At 35.1% G+C, this 21,708-nt stretch overlaps 1 protein-coding gene across 2 annotated transcripts in view; it reads right to left on the bottom strand.

The window, feature by feature from the left end:
* The window catches only part of LOC127539205 (alpha-2-macroglobulin-like), a 69,536-nt gene that overhangs the window by 9,289 nt on the left and 38,539 nt on the right, over positions 1-21,708 (bottom strand). Inside the window, exons 18-29 of one of the 2 annotated variants that reach the window (XM_051963257.1) lie at positions 20,194-20,338; positions 19,181-19,409; positions 16,106-16,232; positions 15,653-15,774; positions 10,726-10,777; positions 8,620-8,703; positions 7,654-7,830; positions 7,291-7,366; positions 4,536-4,692; positions 4,041-4,115; positions 3,029-3,209; positions 2,122-2,348 (exon numbers count right to left, since the gene is read on the bottom strand). In XM_051963257.1, the coding sequence (XP_051819217.1) occupies positions 2,122-2,348; positions 3,029-3,209; positions 4,041-4,115; positions 4,536-4,692; positions 7,291-7,366; positions 7,654-7,830; positions 8,620-8,703; positions 10,726-10,777; positions 15,653-15,774; positions 16,106-16,232; positions 19,181-19,409; positions 20,194-20,338 (1,652 nt within the window). The remainder of the gene's footprint in view (positions 1-2,121; positions 2,349-3,028; positions 3,210-4,040; positions 4,116-4,535; positions 4,693-7,290; positions 7,367-7,653; positions 7,831-8,619; positions 8,704-10,725; positions 10,778-15,652; positions 15,775-16,105; positions 16,233-19,180; positions 19,410-20,193; positions 20,339-21,708) is intronic. The other variant, XM_051963258.1, reaches the window with a different exon arrangement.

Raw genomic sequence — 21,708 nt, 5'->3', positions numbered from 1 at the left:
TCCTCTCACAAGAGAAGATGCATTCTGGGTTGGATCTCCAGCAGCCACTGTCAGGTGGCTCCCGTGTATTCCAATACCCAATGAGTACCTGCAATTTATAATCTAAGATAGTGATAAAGGCCACTGAAAAGTTAAATGATTTATCCAGTCACATAGCCAATGCGTATCAGAGGTCTACTTCTTGATCTGCTTCTGAGAATAATCATTCTGTTATGCTTACTCAAAATTAATATGTACATTTTATAAGCACATTGCAAATAATTTGGAATCTAAAATAACATATTTTGAATTATGTTCATTTTTATTAATGACTTTTGAATTTAGAATAATAATTTTTTAAAAGATAGTGAGAGACAAATTAAATACTATGTCTCCTATGAAGGAAAGATAATTATGGAATTCTGTCTATGGATCTAATTACAAATTCTAAGTCATTTCATCAAAAATTGTGGTTTTGAAAAACTAATTAAGGATGATTGTAGTTAGAGAAAAATCACAAGAACAGTGTGAGTGCTTCTGTAGGGATCATGGGATTGTAATTTGATGGATGACACTAATGTCAAACACAAATTTAAATAGATCCCATACTGGCTTAGAGAAACACAAATTAATATTATCTGTGTTGTATTATATATTATTTATTTTGTTAAATATTTCCAAATTATATTTTAATCTAGTTCAGGCTGTATTCAGGAGTTTTGCTTGCAGCCTATAGGCTGCAGTCTAACTAACAGCCTTCCGATTCAGGGTCTGTTCCGAACTCTCTCAGAGGAGAATCCAATCATAACATTTCATGGGAAAAAGTGAAGTCATTTACTCTGAGTTGTTCCTTTTCTCTCTATCCTTATCTCATATCACTTAGGCATCTCCATTCACCCTCTCCTTCTTTACTGTCACAGATGAAGATTATAAGGCTATCTTCTCCCATCTTCTTGATCCCATTCTTCTCCAGCAGACTTCCCTCACTATTATTTCCATAATTTTGAATGCCTTGTCTCTTTCTCCTTGGAAAATTTTTAATGTCAATGATTATACTGATGATTCTCAGATCTAAATATCTAATCTAGGTACTCACTTGAACTATAATTCCCCTTACTAACTAGATATCTCAAACTCTATGTCCCATAGGTATCTCAAACTCAGCAATATCAACAGATAATTTCATTATCTTTTCCCCAAAACTCTTCCCCCTCTTCCCAACTTTCCTATTACTATTGAAGAGTCACCTTGACTCTTCATTCAAATTCATTCCACATATTCAAATAAGTTGCAAAATATTGCATTTCTTCCTCCACATCTCACATGCATTGCATCTACTCTCCACTTATACAACCACACTCTAGATCTCTTTCCTGGACTATTATTATAATAATCTTCCAATTAATATTCCTATCTCAAGTCTCTTTCAACTCCTCTCTACCTTTTTTTCAGCTGCCAAGTAATGTTTCTAAAATATATGTCTGTGTATACATATATTGTATTTAACTTGAAAGTATTCATCCTAGGCTCATGGTGACATGAAATCATTTATTAAGTTATAAGGAAATAATTATGTAGGAGCATTATGGAACAGGGAGTGGATCATCATATGGGTTTTGATCAGTTTCTCTTTTTCCCTCAAAACTTTTTATCACCACTCTTGGCTCCTCTCTCAACAATGCAAGGATTCAAGGCAATTCCAATAGACTTGGGATGGAAAATGCTAATTGCATCAAGAGAAAGAACTATGGAAATGGAAAGTGGATTGAAGCATAGTATTTTCACCTTTTTGTTTGTTTTTCTTTTTTCGTGTTTTTTTTCTTTTTGCACAACATGATAACTATGAAAATATGTTTAAAAAGGATTGCACACATTTAACCTATATCAGATTGTTTGCTGTCCTAGGGAGGCAAATAGTAAAGAAGGAAGGGAGAAAAATTTGGAACACAAAGTTATACAAATTGAAAACTATCTTCACATGTATTTGAAAAAATAAAATGCCATTAAAAAAACCCTTTTTATCACCAAAATGTCAATAGAAATAATCTTCTCATTTCATTCTGTTTCCACCTTCTCCCTTCTTCTAATTACTAATCCCTTTTGCTACCTAATTTGAGAACCGAATTTAAGGCTGTCCCACACCTGAGTAGAAGAGAATCCCCCATGAGGATTCTGCTGCTTGGAGATCCAATTCACAATTTCAGCAGCCATAGAGAGGTCTTCAGCTGATGGGGTGGGAAAGGCAGTGAGGTATGCAAGAAGCACGTAAGAAGTCATCTCCACTTCAGCAGAAGGAGCCAGGACGTGAAAGGAGTAGGGTCCCTTTGGCACCTGGGGTCTTGATGGGCGCTGCCAGTGAACCGAATTGTCTTTGGATAAGAATAGAGAAAGAATTGATATCTATTAGTGTTTAATAAGAAACAACTGTATAATTAAGCTAATTAATTAGAGCAGACCTAGACTGTAACATGATTCTAGCTTCAGTTATAATAATCAGCTCTTATATGCTATTACTTCTTTGTTTTGTGTCCAAAACACAGTAGAAGAAACAGCCAAGAATCAGTTCATGGTGGATAGAGAGCCTGGGTTCAAGTCTAATCTTGGACATGTGACAGCTATGTTTCCCTGGATAAATCACTTAATTTCTGTAGATGCTAGGCAACTCTGTGAGCTTATAAGTTCCAAAGAAGAGACCAACCTGAATTGCCAGAGGAAGCTTTCTATCAGTTCTCTTCTACACTGATGCAATTATGGTTGAAATAAAGTAAAATGATCCTAATGTGGAATTATAATAATGTGATTTGATTTCTACTGATCCTTCCAATTGTACAAGAAGAGATGTCAGGAAAAGTTTTATTATTAGAACTCTTGATTTTAACATATGTGGATTGGGTAGTAAGTAGTCCTATTTATCTGAGAGATCCTAAAGAAAGGCTGAGGGTTTGAATCCATAGCTGAAAAGCTCCTTCTTCTTTCCAGTAGGAACAGGGAATTAATAGGAGGGAAAAAAGTAGGACTTATGATTAACGTCCCCCAAAGAGCCTTTCACCTTTCTTCACAGCTTCTTTGTCCAATTCTGATAACACCTCTTTTCTTCTTTCTTGATTTCCTGCGAGGGCAAAGGCATAAGCCATCAAAGCTTTGGTATAGACATCGCTCCCAGGGCCTCCATTTTGTTGCACCTTCCAGGCTGATTCCAGGCAGTAAAGGGCATTCCGGACAACTGGGTGCTATAAAAAAAAAGTAAAGAGAGGTCTTAAAATACAGGGCCTGAGGATAGAAAGAGAGGGAGAGGACTAAAGCTTGACATGGGCCACCGAGTATAGGGAGTGACTGAAAAAAGAACTGAACACTTAAAAAGATGTATTATTTAATAACAAGGTGCTATAAGAAAGGGTGAAGAGAAGTGTTGAAATACAGGGTCTGACACTTAACACTTCCTAGCTGTGTGACCCTGGGCAAGTCACTTAACCCCAATTGCTTCAATAAAATAAAAATAAAAGAAATACAAGCTCTGAGGATAAAAACAGGGGAAAAAGAGGACGAAAGATTGACATGGGCCACAGAGAAAAAGGGGTGATTCAAAAAAGAACGAAACACTTTTTAAAATGTATTATTTAATAATTCATATATGAATGTGTCAAAACTAATTTGAAAATGAAGCAAATTAAGAAAAATTTGTTGCATAACATTCATATGTATTACAAATTAATACATTTCTGAAAATCTTATATCCTTTTTAAAAATGGCCTTATATAATACTACTTGTTTTCAGCACTCTCCCTTCCCCATTTAGGTCAGAAACTTTCTTTATTCATTTTCTGTGAGCAAGTGGTTCATTTTTTAATAAACTATGGTTATGGGGCTTTGAAAACATTGTAATTGGGGGGTGGGGGTGGTAATCAATTTAACCCATTCCTTTCCCCTTAAATCCTACAGTTCTATCCAAAATGCTGATATTTTGGCCTTTAGTGGGGTGGAATAGCATAATGCTGCTCATTCATTTTTGTGGAAGTAACTGAGTAAAATGGAATATCTTGGGGTGACGAGAGGTTACATACACTGACAGAAAGAGGTATCTCCAGCAGAGCAATGGTGATGTAGGCAGATAGTGTCAGTTCATTTTCTACTCCACCCTGTAAAAAGGAAAAAGAGAAGAATATAGCTTTCAGATATCTCAGAAGATGCCTTTTTCCCCTTAATTGTCGCCACTTTGTTTCCTACTGCCCCGTAGCAGGTCTCACTATCTAGATATACCCTTACCAGACTCAAATCTCCATTCATGTCTCTCGTGCTGAGTGATGAATAAAAAAAGTATTCATTTAGTCCTTATGTTTCAAGCACTGTGCTAATTATTGTGCATCCTAGTCCCAAAAAAGAACAAGGAAAAGGACTTTCAGCCTCCGAGTCTGCTCCTGCTCACCATGGTCAATTCCCTCTCATTTCACCCCATGAGGTCCCATGTTCTTTCTTCAGTCACCTTTGATAGGGGCCACGTTATAAGACCAGGGGGACTTCAACCCTCCATTCATTCCTGGGCCCAGGGAGCACATCACCTTAAGAGCATTGTTCAGCAGTGAACCGGAGCTCTGGAAACAGCCATTGTCTTTCTGTTTCTGCGACAGCCAAAAGAGGGCTTGGGTGATATGAGCTTCGTCTATGTAGATGTATGGCCGAGACTGTGCAAAGGACTTGATCACAAAAGCAGTCAGCCTGGTCAGGGAAAGAAATGGCAGAGGGCAGAGGGCTGAAGTTCTGAGAAAACAATTCCATCATCTTTTTCTGGGTCTAGACTTTGAATGACCCCATTATATTCAAAAGAACCAGCTATTAATAGAGCTTAAAACAGGATTTCATGTTGGAATTTCTTCTCTATTCCATCTCCATTCCTCCTCCATTAGCCTAAAATTAACCATAATTGATTTTTTTTTGTGTTAAGTGTCTGAGACCAGATTTGAACTCAGGTCCTCCTGACTTCAAGGCTGGTGCTCCATCCACTATACCAGTTAGCTGCCCCTATAATTGAATTTTTAAAAACAGTTTATGAAAGATATACTACATGGGAGATGTTGTGTTGAAAGACTACTGTAAATGATCTTTGCCCCAAAGGAATTTCCATTCTATGAAGGAATACAACAAGTACAGAGAAATAAATATAGAATAATTTGAGGATGGAAAGGGCATATACAATTGGAGGATTGGGAGGAAAGGGATTGAGTGGGGATCACAAAAGAAGTAAGAAAGATGTAAGCTTTGAAGGGTAATAAAGTTTCTGAAAGGGAGAGAAGAGAAGGAAGTTTTTACTTGCTCTCCATGTCTAGAACTCTCTCCCTCCTCATAGCTGCCCTCCTTTGAGTCTCAGAGTCCCATTTTAATGCCTTCCCTCTGAGACTTTTAACCTTTATGGGATAAACTGAGTTATCCCATACAGAAAATTATCTTGTTTGAACACAAGTGTTCTCATATTGTCTCCTCCATTAAAAGTGTGAGCTCAGAGCAAGGACTATTGGGTTTTTCTTTTTTTGTTTGTTTGTTTCTGTATTTTTCTTCTTTGTATCCCCAGTACTTAGCTTAGTGCTTAGCACATAGTAAACATTTAATGTTGATTTGACTTAAATTCCTGTCAAGAGGTAATCTTCCAGTTCTGATTGGGTTTCATCTTCTCTCTGCTTCATTCTGTGAATTCAGTCTTTGTTTCCAGGTTCTTTTTCTTATGGATATGAAGGCCCTGAGCTTTTATTTTTTTCCCAGGTTATTAAAAGAAATTTTTGCTAAATTACTAATTTGACAATTTTATCTTTTTTTCATATATTTTCAGGGTAAAAGAACTATTTCAATTAAGATATGATTTCCATATAGTATGATCTCCTCCAATACCTACCAACCTCAAAAATTTTAAACCTCTTTCTCCCTTCCTGTTGTTATTCCCCTTATCCCATAATTTTCTGTTTGTTTTTCTATCTTTCTACTTATTTTGTAAAATCATAGAATCCTAGAGTGTATAAGTATCCTACACAAAATGTTTATTCATTTTTCACTTGAAGAACTCTAGTGGCAAAGAACTCACTACCTATCAGGTATAGCTTTTCTGTCCACAGCTTTTCTGGACAACTCGAATTATTAGGAAATTATGTCATATTAAATTGAAATATTTCTCTAATTTCTGTCCATTTGGTTCTAGCTCCATGGGTAACATTTTTGTCAAGAACAATTTTTTACTTAAGACAAATTGGTAAGATATTCTCTGTAACAAATGATGTTTTTCTAGATTAAGCTCCTAGCATTTCTAGATGATGGACAACAATGTCTACAGTAGGGGTTCAGACTGTGGCCTAAGGCAGAATTCTGTACTGTGAATTAAGAATGGTTTTTATGTTTTTTTTTAAATCCTGAGCTAAGGAGGATTTTTACATTTTAAAATAAAACTGTTTTAAAATCTTAAAGTTACTCTGAGTTTGGATTTAGCTTGGGGCTATAATTTCCCTCTTCTCAAATTAGAGCAATAATAGAATTTCACAGTTAGAAGAAGTCTTGGGTCATCAAGTATACTTTATATCTGAACAGGAATCTTCTTTAATAGTGGCAATTCTGCCTTTGATTAAAGAATTCCTTTGATGGGGATCCCATTACCCAAATCAGTCTATTTCACTTGTGGATTCCCCATTGTAGTTAAGAAACTTTTTTCCTGATACCAACTTGAAATCTATCTCACTGCAACTTTTATCTGTTGGTCTAGTTCTACCTTTTGGGATGATGTAAAATTTATCTAAACCCTCAGGTTTAGGTATAGACTTTCAAAAAATTAAAGATAGTTATCATACCAATCTATCCCAAATTTCCTTTTCTCCAGGATTATCATCACCCATTTCCTTCACCCAATTCTTGTCTGACATGGTTTTGAATCCCCTTACTAGTGATCAGAGTGGTCATTATCCTCTGGACATGTTCCAGCTTGTGTCAATGTGCTTCCTAAAACAGGGGGTTCAGAACTAAACATAATAATTCAGATGTGGAGAAGTTAGGGAAATTTGCCATGGACTATATTGGCTTTGTTCTGGACACTATACTTCTATTTCTGTAGTCTGAAACTGCATACGATTTTTTAGCTGACATCCGTCAGTGATTTGTGTTGAATTTGCAGTTCACTAACTTGGGTTCTTTTTTCATAGGAATTGTTTTAAAATTCCATTTATTTAATTATTTAATTAATATGTAACCCACAATTACTCAATTAATAATCCATTAGTGACTGAACCTTGTTATCATGTTATCATGGGACTGGGAATGATAATGGATAGCAAAACATCTTACCAGGTATTACCCTCACTACGGCGAAAGGTGCTGTAGGAGCCATCTGCGTGCTTAAAGTTTAGCTGCCTCTGGTAACCTAAAATAGAATGTTTTATCATATTCATCATCACAAATATTTTAGGGTGATTTGGGTTCTTTGTTAGTATGGGCCACGCCAAAAAGAGCACTAAAGTACATAATAAAAACAATAACTAAATCTATTAAACAGGATCCCCGAAGAGTGTGAAAGATTCTAGTTCCAAAAAAATCTTACATGACAAGGAAAGGTTGCCACAACAAGGTTTCCAGAGAGTTGCTAACTCAGATATATTTGTGAAGGAAAAAGCTAAGACCACAAGATGCAGTTTCCTTTCTTTATCTTACCAGTTTGGAGGAATCCAATTGCCTTAGACTTGATCTCTGGGGTTAGCTGGTTGGTTTCATTCAGATAATTCAGGACATAAATATTGGGAGCAAACCGGGCCATATTCTGCTCTCCACAGCCATAGGGCATCTTGAGGAGATTTTGTGTGTCTCTCACGGCAGATCCAAGGATGTCACCTGGTAAGTAAATGAGATGAGAAATCAGAGCCTCAAAATAAGAATATGTATCAAAGACAAATAACTTATCTTTAAAAATTACAAATGAAAAATAAAGACTTACAAATAGTAGGAAGTAAAAGTTGAGAGAATTTAGGGAGGGGATGGATTTAAGGAAAGTTAAGAGAGTGAGACAAATGAGAGAGATGTAATAGTGCAGAATCAGTCCATCATTAATGATGCTGTCAAGGCTGATGGTAATTCTCCATGGAGAATTTCAGAAAAACTAGAGGTGAGGTGGGAACAAGATATATCAGCTCTAAAAACTTACCAGGAGAACAGAAAAAGAAATAAATTGGCATTTTCCTAGTTTAGCTCAACATCTTTTCTGTTGACCAGATACAGAATCCCTGATACTTCAGTTTTTGTTGTCGACTGGTTATCTTTGGACTTGATTTTACTTCTAGTTTTGAACCAGACTGCTCTTTATATTTAGTTCTTCCTACAGGCACACTAAGCATCGTGATTAGCTTTCTTGACTACCAATCCAACTTCAGTTTTACCTCTGACTACTGAACTCTATTTATGGTTATGGTGCTTTCCCTCCAACCCCACTTCACACCCACACTCTTCACTGGAACTTTTCCAATAAAATCTCTTCCCTACTCTCCATCGCCAAAAGAGGCTTTGGTTAGCAACCAACAAAAGCTACACGGGCAGGGCAAGATATATGAGGAAGAGGAAAATGAAGGAGGATGGTCATGAACTGATAGTTTAAATATATAATTGAAAGAGAAATGGCTCACTCACCCAGAACTGAGAAATAGGCTCTGGCTGATCCTTCCACAACATTTGGTGGGAGTTTCAGGGATATTTGTTCAGACAGCTCAGCATCTTGGGAAATAAGTAAATCAGATATAAGGAAGAAAACTTCTTATTGATATGTGTATCTGTATCCGAGGAGAACCATGATCAGGGGCTGGAACACTAGTCATTCATAAGTCTTAATGATATTGATAAAATTGTGAATATGAATCCTAAAATGAGCCTATCCTCCTATGATTCTGTTCTCAAAGGCAACTAGGTGGTATGGTCAATAGAACCTTGGACAAAGAGTCAAAAAGATATGAATTCAAATTCTGCTTCTCTTATTAGCTGTGTAATCATGGACAAGCCACTTAAACTCACCTCAGTTTCGTCATCTGAAAAATAAAGAAAATAATGGCACCTATCTCTTAGCATTGTTGTGAAGAAAATATATGTAAAAAGCTTTGCAAACTTTAAAGCACTATATAAATGCTATTTATTATTATTATTATTAGACAAGACTTTCTTGTGAAGAACCACAAAAAGGAAAACATTTCTTTCTCATTCCTTGCTTTCTTTACTTCTCTCTTTCTTTTCCTCCCTCCCTCCCTCTTTCCTTTCCTTCCTCCCTCCTTCTTTCCTTTCCTTTTCTTCCTTCCTTCCTTTCCTTTTCTTCCTTCCTTCCTTTCCTTCTTTCTTTCTTTTCTTTCTTTCTTTCTTTTTCTTTTTCATTCTTCTTTTTCTTCTTCCTTCCTTCCTTTCTTTTTCTTTCTTTTTTCTCTTTTTTTCTTGTTCTTGTTGTTCTCATTCTTGTTCTTCTTCTCCTCCTTTCCTCTCTTCTTCTCCCTGTCCTTCTCCTTTCTCCTTTCTCCCCCTCACTTAACCCATGTTCCTACCCACCCCTCTCCCAAATAATGGTGTCTCTGTAGCCCACTGTCATGCCTTCTACTTCAGTAAGCTCATCAGGTTTCATTAGATAGAGCAGGGCACCATTTTGATAGGAATCATTTAAAGATGAAAAAAGCAGAATTTGAATACTATTGATAATATTTCTTCCACTACTACTTCAATCTTTCTAAATTTAATAAAATTTGAAAAGTAGAAAATTTATCTCATAAGTCACATTTTCTTTAGGCTTATTCTCTGCAATCTTGCCTATCTTAACTTTTTAAAAACAGCAACAGAAAAAAATCAAGATTAGTGTGCCATCTGTATTAGGAGAGACAATCTACCCTAATTCCCCTATTCTGTTATGTTAAAAATTTACCAATACCAAAACACTTATTTTAAAATAGAAAATCATCAAGGAAATGAGAAATAATAGTGAGTTTTTTTAGTTGTGTCCAACTCTTCAAACCCTATTTGGGATTAGATCTACCAGAGTGGCTTGTATTTCCTTCTCCAGTTCATTTTACAAATGAGGAAACTGAAGCAAAAACAGTTAAATTACTTAATCAGGGTCCCAAATCTAGTAAGTATCTTAGGCCACATTTGAACTCAGGAAGATGTGTCTTCCTGCTTCCAAGCCAAGCACTCTACCCACTGTGCCACCCAGCTGCCTGAAATAAGAATAGGAAGGGTAATAACTCATATTGATAAGAATATGTTAAGATTTCCCAATCTTTTAACACCACAATTCTGTGAGGTCTATAGTATAAATATTATTATTTGCATTAGATATAACATTATACATAATTCATATCATTATAGAATATATTTGCATATAAATTATCCTAACATGCATATAAAACATGTTGCATCAGTGAAAAAATCATGCTCAAAGATGGCAATGATTTATCTCATAAAAATCAGAGCCAGGATTCAAGCATAGACCTCTTGATCTAAAGTTAGCATACTTTCCCCCACCATCTGTCATTAGCCTTTCAGCCCCTTTTCCATTGACTAATACAGAAATGTGTCTATAGAAGTCATAGAGCAAATACTAACAGTGCTGATGGTGAATGTTCTGATACTTTGTTCTGCAGGATAGTTAAGAACAAACTTGAATTAATTTCGTTATGGGATTTGGGTAAGATGATGGCTTTTTACCTTGCCCCACAAATCATACCCCTTCTCTCAAGGTCATTGTAATGCTATTTTGGCTCTTACTTTTTGGACAAAGCATGGAGTTGAAAGCCTCCTCCTTTTCGATCCCTTCAGGCTGTGAGATGAGAAAAAAAAACAAAAGAAAGGAATGAGATTTCAATGAAGAAAAAATATAAGACAGTGTTATAAAGGAGGGAACTTTCGCTTGTTACAGTGCTCATCAGTTGGTCAATTATTCCTATTAGATCTTGGTTACTGGTCCGGTGCCTAGATGGGTTTTTAAGGTTCTCTATTGCCTCCAGGATCAAATAAAAAATTCCTGTGTGACTTTTAGAGCCCCTATAACATGACCCCTTCCTATCTTTCTAGTTTTCTTACACCTTACACCTCCCAGCCCATTCCCACATGTTCTATGATTCAGGGACATTGATCTCTTTGCCATTCTTTAGATAAGATGCTCCAAATCCTGACCAGGAATTTTTCACTAGCTGTCCTCCAAACCAGGAAAGCTCTTCTTTCTAATCTCTTTTTCCTAGTTTCCTTTAAATCACTTCCAAACTCCCATTTTATTGTTGTTGTTGTTGTTGTTTTTAATAAATCCTTAATCTTAGTTCCTTCCATCTGAGACTATGCCAAATTTATTCTATATAGATCTTGTTTACACACAGTCATTTCCATGTTGTCTCTCCCTTCCACAGGTCCTTACACCGTAACATCTCTGAAAGTAGAAATTGTCTTTGTCTTTCTCTATATTCTTGGCACATAGTAGGCACTTAATAAATGTTTGTGAACTGACTGACTGAGGAAATGCTCCTTCTCCATTTTGGGAAGTAGTATCAAAGGAGATTCGTTCTTTTTATCATTATCATCAGCTCTGAATAATAAGGAGAAAAGAAAGGAAGGGAAAAGGACAGAAAAAACATGGAGAAATAATGAAGAGGACAAAGAAAATTAATAAGCTCTAAATAAACCTGGACCAATGTTTAGTCTGTCAAAAAATAATAACTTAAAGGCAAGAAATAAACAAACTATTAACTACTGGGAAATTTCTCTCATGATAGTTTTTCACTTGTGCCATGTGTTGGTCAAGTATAAATAGCATTCTGGAAAATGCTGGAAAAACTTAGAAATCATCAAGTCACATACAGTCCATTCTGTTCAACCTATATCTGACTAACAATTCCTTCTACAACATTTCCAAAAAGTCATCAAGCAGTGTTTTACTTAGTAGTCAGCAAGATGGCACAGTGATTAAAGTGGGAGATACGGTGTTAAAAGATCTAAGTTTAAATCTACCTTTATAGGAGTCTACACAAGTCGCTTAATCTCTCTCAACTTTAGTTTCCTCATCTGTAAAGGATAACAACAGCATCTACCTTCCCAGGGATGTTGTGAGGATCAAATAAAATAATTTGTAATATTTGTAAATAATAATTGGAAATATTTGTAAAGCAGTTTGCAAACATTCAAGTGCAAGATGAATATTATCTATTATTATTACTTGAAGATCTTTAATGTGGAGAAAATCACTACTTCCAGAGATAATTCATTTCACTCTTGGGTAGCTCCAAACATTAGCTATTCCATCTTCCTCCTCCATATCAAGCCTAAATACCTCTTTGTATTTTTTATCATTTATTCCTGATTTTTACCTCTGGGGCCAAGCAGAATAAATCTCACTATCCTTTAATGGGACAACTCTTCAAATAAATACTTTTTAAATACTTGAATTTGGCTATCATATCTCAGTGTGGTCATCCCTTCTATAGGTTAAACCCACCAATTCCTCAGATGATATGATCATGAAAGCCTTTATGATCCTAGTCAAAAACCTGTGGTCGCTATCCTTTTTGCCAGTTTTACTATTAAAATTTGATGAGTACATTGAAAATAATATTCTAGTTCTAGTACGATCACAGTGGGACTACCATCTCACTCAATTTGGATACTATTCCTCTCTTACTAAAGCAGAGTTTAAATAACTTGCCCAGTTATCTAGTAAGTATCTGAGGTTGGCTTTTGACTCATGTTGCTGCACTCTATCCACTGCAGCATTTAATTGCCCAAATCTGAAGCCCAAAGGTTTTTAAAAAAAAAAAAAAACGTTTATCAAGTTTACAAATGAGGGGAGGGTTTTTTAAAAAATATTTTTAATAGCTTTTTATTTTCAAAATACATGCAAAGGTAGTTTTCAACATTCACCCCTGCAAAACCTTGAGTTCCAAATTTTTCTTCCTTCTTTTTCCCCACCTTCTGTCCTAGACAGCAAGTAATCCAATATAGGTTAAACATATGCAGTTCTTCTATATATATTTTGAGGGAAGGATTTTTTTAATGGAAATATGTTAGTATATTGTTTGGAAAACCTTTTTTTTAAAAAATCAATATTATCTAAATCTACCTTGATATGATTAGAAATTAGCTACCTCAGAGATACTCCCAAGGAAGCCAGATGGTTGCAGGGAATGCTTGGATCCCACCCAGGTCTTGGGTACACTTACTTCTCAATGGATTTGGTTGCCTAGGAACTGCCCTCTCTACATAATAGCTTAACTGATACATGCAGTTGCTGAGGCTACTCTTCTCAGAACTCCAATATAATATAAACCTTGCAGAGACTGCAGAGGGAATTTTTTTCAGTTTTCTTCCCCTACCAAATGACCAAATAAATTTCTTTCTAAAACGATTTCAGATTTTGGGACTCATTCACATGACTAACAATTATGGTGAATGGTGATGAGCTATCTCTACTGATCCCCTAGAGTAAACTTGAAATTTCCCCAAGACCATGGAGGCTGAACAATGGCAGTTTTACATATACCTACATATCCATATTTGTACTTACTGTTAATGGTTATTGTGACAACATGAGAAAAAACAATAACAACCTAGTCCTAAGCTGTGAACAATGAAATTTTGCTATCTGAGATGAAATCTTCTAGAACTATAATTTGACATTCTGAGTTTTGATTTCAGTTATGATTTAATTGGCTATATTTTGCTTTGTAGTGGATAATAATAATTTATTATTTTGAGGGAAAATACTATATTTCTTAAGTTGTTCTTATTTATTTTCTTGGGATTTTCTATTTAGTCAGGGTCTTAAGATCTTGTCAACTCAGCTGACAATGAAGAGTTTGATGAGAAAATAGGTCTTCTTACCACAAAAATAAAATAATTACAAGTATTTTTATAGTGAGTCATTTTATTTGATTGTTTGATCATTGTTTATGAAAATTATGAAATTGTTCTCATTAATAAGATGCATTGAAATTATATCTTTGAGCCAACTTAACATCAGCAGACCTTAGTTTTTAAAATTTTATTTTTATCTTAGGGTTAATAAGCAATACAATTACAAAATTCTTAATCCAGAGTAGCTTTTTTCTGAATTGTTTGAGCGAACTACCATGTATTCACTATATGTATGAAACTTTATAATTATTTTTAATTCCTAATGATTTATTTCTGCTCCAAGAGGGATTGAAATTAGAAAGGTTAAATAAGATAAGGTTTTACATATACTTAGATGTTCTTATTTGTGCATATTTCATCTTACGTACCAGTTGTCACCTGTCCAGGGACCAGATAACTACATGAATACCAGATAACTGGTACTCATGATCAAATATGCTGATTAAATGATATTACAAGATTTTATGTTATTTAATATTGATCATCATTTGGCTTTGATGTTTAATAGATTTAATGTTTACCTTCAAGAGAGGTATGTTCAAATTGCTTTTATTTATTAGGAATCAGGGTCATTTCTCCTGCAATATTTTAGCCAACTGAAAGTTTGTATTTGGTTAATATTAACCCTATCTGGTCAAAACTTGATTTATGGAATAATAATGTTAACTGTTTGACATTCCTTGAGCAGAAGCCAAATGGAAGTTTGAGCTTCCTAAAAGGATCTAGTTATTTCTCAGCAATCTAGCAAATCTGTGTAAGAATTTCTCTGACAGAACTTTCTTGGTTACCTTGGTGACAAGTAAACCTCCCCTCTCAATCAATCTATTCTGAACAATCTGTAACCTGACTTAGTTTACCAATATTTACCTATATTTAATGAGATTTGTCTCCTGAAGGGGTGACTAAGTTTGTTCAAATTTTGACACTGAAGCATGATTTTTGTGATACTTGTAGCCACAGTACACTTGTTTCTTGTTATTTTAAGTACTCTGATTTACAGCCCCTGAAACTTTTGAAAATTGATCCCTCTATCCACAAGATATTGGGAAAAGTTGTCACTGGTCTTGGTCTGGCTCCAACCCTTCCTTAAATGAATCCTATCAGGGTCTAGATGAGACAAAATGAGGATGACAATATTTGGGATATTTTAACAGGTAAGGAAAGTAAACGCATAGGAGTATTTTTCAAGTGTAGAAAAACAATATGAAAAGAAGTATTTGGAGGCAGGAAAGAGTAGAGCTTGACCACAAGTATGATGAGTAATACCGTTTGAAGGCTGAGTAAAAGGTAGAATATTGCCTGATGATGAAAGGTCTTAAATGCTAGGCTAAAGAATCTGAACTTCACTCACACAAGAAGTTCATTGATAATCATTGAAGGGATCTGAGCAATGAGATGACCAGATCTATATAACTGGGAAGATTATTCAGGGAAGGAATCTATTACAATGACCCAGGTGCGCAGTCATAAAAACTTGTTATAGAAATATAATTGTGAAAAAGGAGAAGAGAAAGCATTTCCTGTACCTATAATAAATAAGTGAATAGCAAAGATATTGTGATAGATGGAACTTGACAATCAAGTGGATGGGGGAAGTGAGCAAGAGAAAGAGTGCAAAGGTAATACCACCTGATTTGTTGTCTTAGTTCTTAAAGCTGATTAATGGCTGGGCTAATTAGAGCTAAGACTGAAATCATTGTCACTTCTTAAAGGCTAAGTGCATTAGCAAAGGATTTGTGGCCATCTTGATGCTTTCCCTGGAATGCAACATAACCAACAGGGGTATGCTACTTACCTCGACTAACAAATCTTTGACGACTGTATCTTTCCTTCCAGCCTCAGGAACCTTAACCTCCTCATTATGACACAGTTCTTGAGATTCCACTGCCTCTGCACTTGTAGTGAAAGTGATCTTTCCTTTAAAAAAAAAAAAAGAAAGAAATGAGCATATTTCTTATCCCCCCATATCCTCTTAATTCCCAGAGTTCTCTGCCTTGGGATTAATTTCCAGAGCATGATAAGACCCCTGTTATTATTATTAATATCAATAACTCAGTATAAGATTTCCTTTCCCTCCAAGGACATAAGTATTATAATCCCATTTTATAAATGATAAAACTGGGACTAGAAGTAGGTAAAAGAACTTGTTTACATGCTGTCCCCCAATTTGCTCTTGGAGAACAGCAACTGTCTTTTGCCCCAATGCTTAGCAATGTTAATTGATAAATTGGGAGGTTGAATCACTTACCTAATGATTTGGGAGTCACAACCCATGAAAATGTTTGATGTTGATTTCCACAGATACAGTGAGATACATCAGCTTTTTCCTTGGGAACAGCCAAGAACTTGGCAGAGTCTTTCAGTAGTACTTTAACCTGACAACCAAGGGTGGACATACAGAAGAAATCAGAGCATCAAAAACATAGAATAGTCAGACTTTTAGGTCTAGGCCAAATGAAAAGGTTTGGGGGTATTAGAGTTGAAAAAATAAAAGTCTGGAGGATTAGTTAGGTTTAGGAATTCATAAGACTGCAGAGAGTATAAATAATTGGATCATATTAAATAATTTGTTCTTTTTCTGTCTCTTGGGACTTCTACACCATGCTTCAGATATGTTCATACTTTAGAACTTTCCCCTACTCTTATGGTCCTCTTCTCTCATCCTCTTCTGGATAAATTCATCTTGGAATTTACATTTTTGAGGAAGGTTTCCAGACTAGCCATCCTCTATTCTTTTCTCTTTTTCAGCTCTGTTTTAGAATATAAGCTTTAAATTCTATCTATCTATCTATCTATCTATCTATCATCTATTTACTTATCTATCCATCCATTCACCCATCCATCTATCTATTCATACATCCATTTATCTATCTAGTATCTATCCATCCACCCATATATCTCTCTATCCATCTACCCACCTTTCTATCTGTCCATAGACCCATCTATCTATATATCCATCTAATCCATCCATCCACTCATCTAACCTTCCATCTATTTATCCACCCATCTATCTATCTATCTATCTATCCATCTACTCTCTATGTAAGCTTTTTATTGAAGATGGGGATTGTCTTCCTTTATATTTATATCCTCAGTGCCTAGAATAGTGCCTGGCCCTTAATAAATGCTCATTGACTGACTGAATTAGGCAACCTGCTTTACTGAGATAAATTCAAGTTATAGGAAAATTATAAAATATCATATTAAGATATCATGAGTTTTGTATTGATATTATTAGTATTTATGGCATACATGAGAAATTATATTTCAGGAAATTATAGTCAAAGAAGATTAAGATCAGTGATTCAGAAACCAGCTGTAATTTAGGCCTTGAGAAACAGTGTGCATAATGTTTAGCAAATCATCTTAGAAATCAGGTGGTCTTGACCCCTACTATATGCTGACTACATGATCTGAGATAAGACATTTCCTTCTCATTGCCCCAGTTATCTCTCTTTGGATAACTGATATGCATTGATGGAGGGATTTTCCTATTTGACATTCCCTATAAAACAGTGAAATCACAGATCTGATTTTTTAAAAATAACACAATAGCTAATATTTACATAGTAGCACCTTAAGGTTTGCCTAGCACTTTACATGTGTTATCTCATTGGATTCTTACATCCACTTACTGAAGTGGGTCCCATAATTATTTCCATTTTACAGATAAGTTGAGAAAGTGGAAATGACTTGCATATAGCCATATAACTTGTGTCTAAATCTTTGAAATCAGACATTCTTAATATGGAAACATGTTTTGTATATCTTTAAATACATATATATATGTATATGTATACACACACACACATATGTAATATATTGTTGCCCATTTAATGCCTGGGGGAAGGGCTGGGGAGAGAGGGAGAGAGAGAGAGAATTCAGAACTCAGAATTTAAATAAATGAATGCTAAGAAGTATATAAATCAATAATAAAAGCTAAGGGATAAAAGAAAGAAACCAGGCCTTTTTGATTCCAAATTCAGCGCTCCAATTATATATCCCTCTGGGCATCTTTATCAAAACAATTGTAAAAATATCTTTCAGAGCATCTCTTTGTCCATATCAGTTATTGTAGGTTACCTCCTCCTTCTCTTTCCTGAATCTATCCAGGAGAAAAAAAAACAACCTAAAGACGTATAATATGAGCAACTAGGTGGCTAAAGCACTGAACCTAAAGTCAGGAAGATCTGAGTTCAAATGCTGTCTAAGAGACTTTCTATGTGATCCTGGGCAATTTACACAGCTAGTAAAGCCAACAGAGAAAAAAAATAGAAAGATATAGAAAAATAAACAAACAAGTAAATAGACATAGAAAAATAAGCAAATAAGTAAATAAACAATAGATAGATGAAGGGATATAGAAAAATAAACAAAACAAGTAAATAAATATGAAAGTAAATAGATATAGAAAAATAAACAAAGTAAATAGATTTGGGAAAATAAACAATAAATAGATAATGTTGTTTGTCTCGGTTTCCCTAACTATAAAATGACATTGTAATAGCACCAATCTCTCAGGGTTGTTGTGAGGATAAAATGAGCATAATGAGGATAAAATGTGAAGATAAAAAAAAAGCACTTTTAAAGTGCTTTATAAAACATAAAGCCTACATTATATAGATATATATAAGCACTGAAATTGACAACCTCACCAACAAAGAGAATTGTGCTTGTGAGAGAGTATACCTAATCTGGCCTCTATTGCTGGAGTTACAATATGGCTCTATTGTAGAGTAGAATAGAATGGTAACTCTTGCTCAGAAAGAAAATTCTTAAGGCTTTCCTCTTTGCCTTTTTATATAAATTTTATTATAAATTATGCTAAAAGACTCTTTGATTTTTTTATGGCAAAAAGAAAGCTATTTGTCAATAATGAGAGGCAAAAGGGAACTTCAGAAAGAGACACTGGCAAAGAGTATTCTGTAAATATACACTCAAAAGGTCTAAGTGGAGAAACTATTTGGGACTGTTACAGGATTCTATACATTTATATAGAGTTTGAGGTTTAATATTTGTTCATTTAAAAGTATACACTTTGTTTTCCTATTTCAAAAAATATCTTTGGGGTTATTGTGGAGCCTTTGGGTAGGGAGTTGTGTCAGGAGATATATAGAAAGTTTCCCAAAATACATCTGTGCCCGTCAGGATTGGATAATCTCTGACAGATATTTAGCCACTTATCAGTATTTTGGGAATCCCATATGCACCCACATTGGAGCATCACAATGCTCCCTTGACAAGTACTGGTTTCCAGGTTAGGCAGTTTAGACCATCGTTCAATTCCTCCCCATCCTCCCGTTGCTCTGGAGACATCTCTTACCCGGATGCAGTGAGCCATATAGTTGAAGACTGTGGCCTTGAAGTTGAAGGCCTCTCCCCTCACGACAGAATAAGGTAGGGTGTAAGAAAGAAAGAAAGGCTTGAAGGTTATGAGAGAGGCTGGGGGGGAGAGACCAAGTCCCGTGTTTTCTGAAAGGCAAAATGCGTCAGCCTTCCACTTAGTGATGGTGTCAGGAACTTTCAACGCCACTTCAGCCTCCCCTTCAGAGCTAGAAAGAGAATAGAGACAAGATTACCAGATTACTAGAGAAATTTAAACTTCTCCTCTAAATCTAAATCCCCATATTGCTTAGTCCTTATATCTGGAAATCTAATTTTGTGATTAATGATCATTCTTAAATTATTCTCTAGAAAACATGGTCCCGTGACCAAACGGGGGGATCCTGACACAGCTGACTCTATACTTGCTCTCAGTGTGTCAGTCACAGCACAGCTCCTGAATTGTGTGGTCAGATGTGGTCATTGGCCAGCAGAGTGATCCCACCCAGGACAGATGGGCAAATACAATCAGCTTAACTGGAACAACATGCTGACAACTAAACATGGGCTAAGAGGGACAGCCCCTGACTTGGATACTGGGAATATTTTACCTGGGATGCAGCAGCTGGATCCAGAGAGGCAGAGGCAAAATAGACCATCTAGTACTTCTTGTTAATTATTAATGAATAATTATTCTTGCTAATTAGGTACTAAATGCAAATCTTGTTTTGTTTACCTAAACTACTAAACACTCAGTGTTTTCAGAGTACTCTAAATTTCAGCCTCTATCTCTAATTTCTCTAATTCTTTAATTAAAGTTCTGTCCCCAGGTCCATTTTGTGGGAGGAAGAGGCAACAAATTAATTCAGAAATGCTTATTTTAGAGTGAATCCATATAATGCTTCATTTGGATTTGTTCTGAAGTAGATTGGAAAATGAGAAAAACTGTCAATGAATTGAAAATCTAGCAGAATTCACTCGAAAAAAAAAATAGTAAAAAATGAAACTACTTACCTTGTTACTATCAAGTCCCAGATCCAGGTCTCAGGGAAAAACGTTCTCACAGTCTCAGTTTGGATTACAGTTTCTTCCATAAGTAGAGACTCTGCATGAAATCTGGGTGCAGAGCTTAATCTTGCCATACCCATAGCACCACCTGCTAAAATAAAAATTTTTAAATTTTGACTAGTTATTTAATGGCTAACTATGTCCTACTAAGTATTGTGCGAGACACAAGATTTATACAAGATATTCCATTATCTTAGATACTATTAGATATTACTAGATACTTAGATATTACTATACCTTAGAGTCTAGTAAGAGGAAAGGAATACATTATGATAGTTATAATACAAATGCAAATTTTATATGATATAATATGTGACATATACATACGTGTATGTATATGTGCCCATGTATATGTGTATCTATCCATGTGTGTATAGATAGATAGATGTGATAAGAAATACAAAACAAAGTGGATCCCAGAGCCATAGATATAGAGCTAGGAGGGATATTAGAAACCGAGTAGTCCAACCTTCTCATTTTACCTAGAGAAGTAAAGTGACTAATCCTAAGTCATAAACAGGCAGCAAACATTGGAAGCAATATTTAAATTTGAGAATGAAAGGGAAATTTTATTATTATTATTATATCTACTTGATCAGTAAAGTCATAAAGATTTCATGGAGACAGTAACATATGATTAAAATTTGAAGGATACTTGGGAGAACTTCATAATCTATAGGGCAGCCCTTACTAACTAACCATGACAATGGCAAAAATTCTTGGCAAGCATATTTCTCCCTGTTTAATGCCTTGACTAATATTATTAGAAGATAGCTGAAATGAGATGATTCAAAGCAATTCCAATAGACTTGTGATAGAAAATGTCATCCACATCCAAAGAGAGCATTCTGGAGACTGAATGTGGATCAAAATATAGCATTTTCAGAGTTTTTGTTGTTGTTGTTTGCTTGTAGTTTTTTTCCTTATTTTTTTTTTCCCCTTTTGATCTGATTGTTCTTGTGCAGCATGACAAATATGGGAATATGTTGAGAAGAATTGCACATGTTTAACCTATATAGAATTGCTTGCTGTCATTGAGGAGGAAGAAGAGGAGAGAAGGGGAAAAATTTGGAGCACAAGGTTTTGCAGAGATGAATGTTGAAAACTGTCTTTGCATGTATTTGGAAAAATAAAATACTATTATTTTTTTTTTAAAAGAAGATGGTTGAACAAGATTCTCTCTCTTGTTATAGCTTTCCAAGAATCTTAAGTGTTTTTGAGGTTTGTATGGAAGACACCTTGCTCTAAGAAGTCATTAATAAAGCATTTATGCCTTACCAAATTAAATGCTTTTTAAAAATATTAAATGAACAATAAGTACAATTTTTGAAATTTTAATAAAATATTTATGTTCTTTATATTTTTGGGTAGATTATGTAATGACTAAGTGAAATTTTATTATGGAATATTACATATGGAAACTGTTTTTTCCCTGTTATTATCCCCCTTAAGGGGGTCCTC

The sequence above is a fragment of the Antechinus flavipes genome, chromosome 5 (assembly GCF_016432865.1).
Source record: "Antechinus flavipes isolate AdamAnt ecotype Samford, QLD, Australia chromosome 5, AdamAnt_v2, whole genome shotgun sequence".
Taxonomy (NCBI): Eukaryota; Metazoa; Chordata; class Mammalia; order Dasyuromorphia; family Dasyuridae; genus Antechinus; species Antechinus flavipes.
Note: the sequence above shows the minus strand (reverse complement) of the source record. Positions and strands in the feature narration are given on the sequence as shown.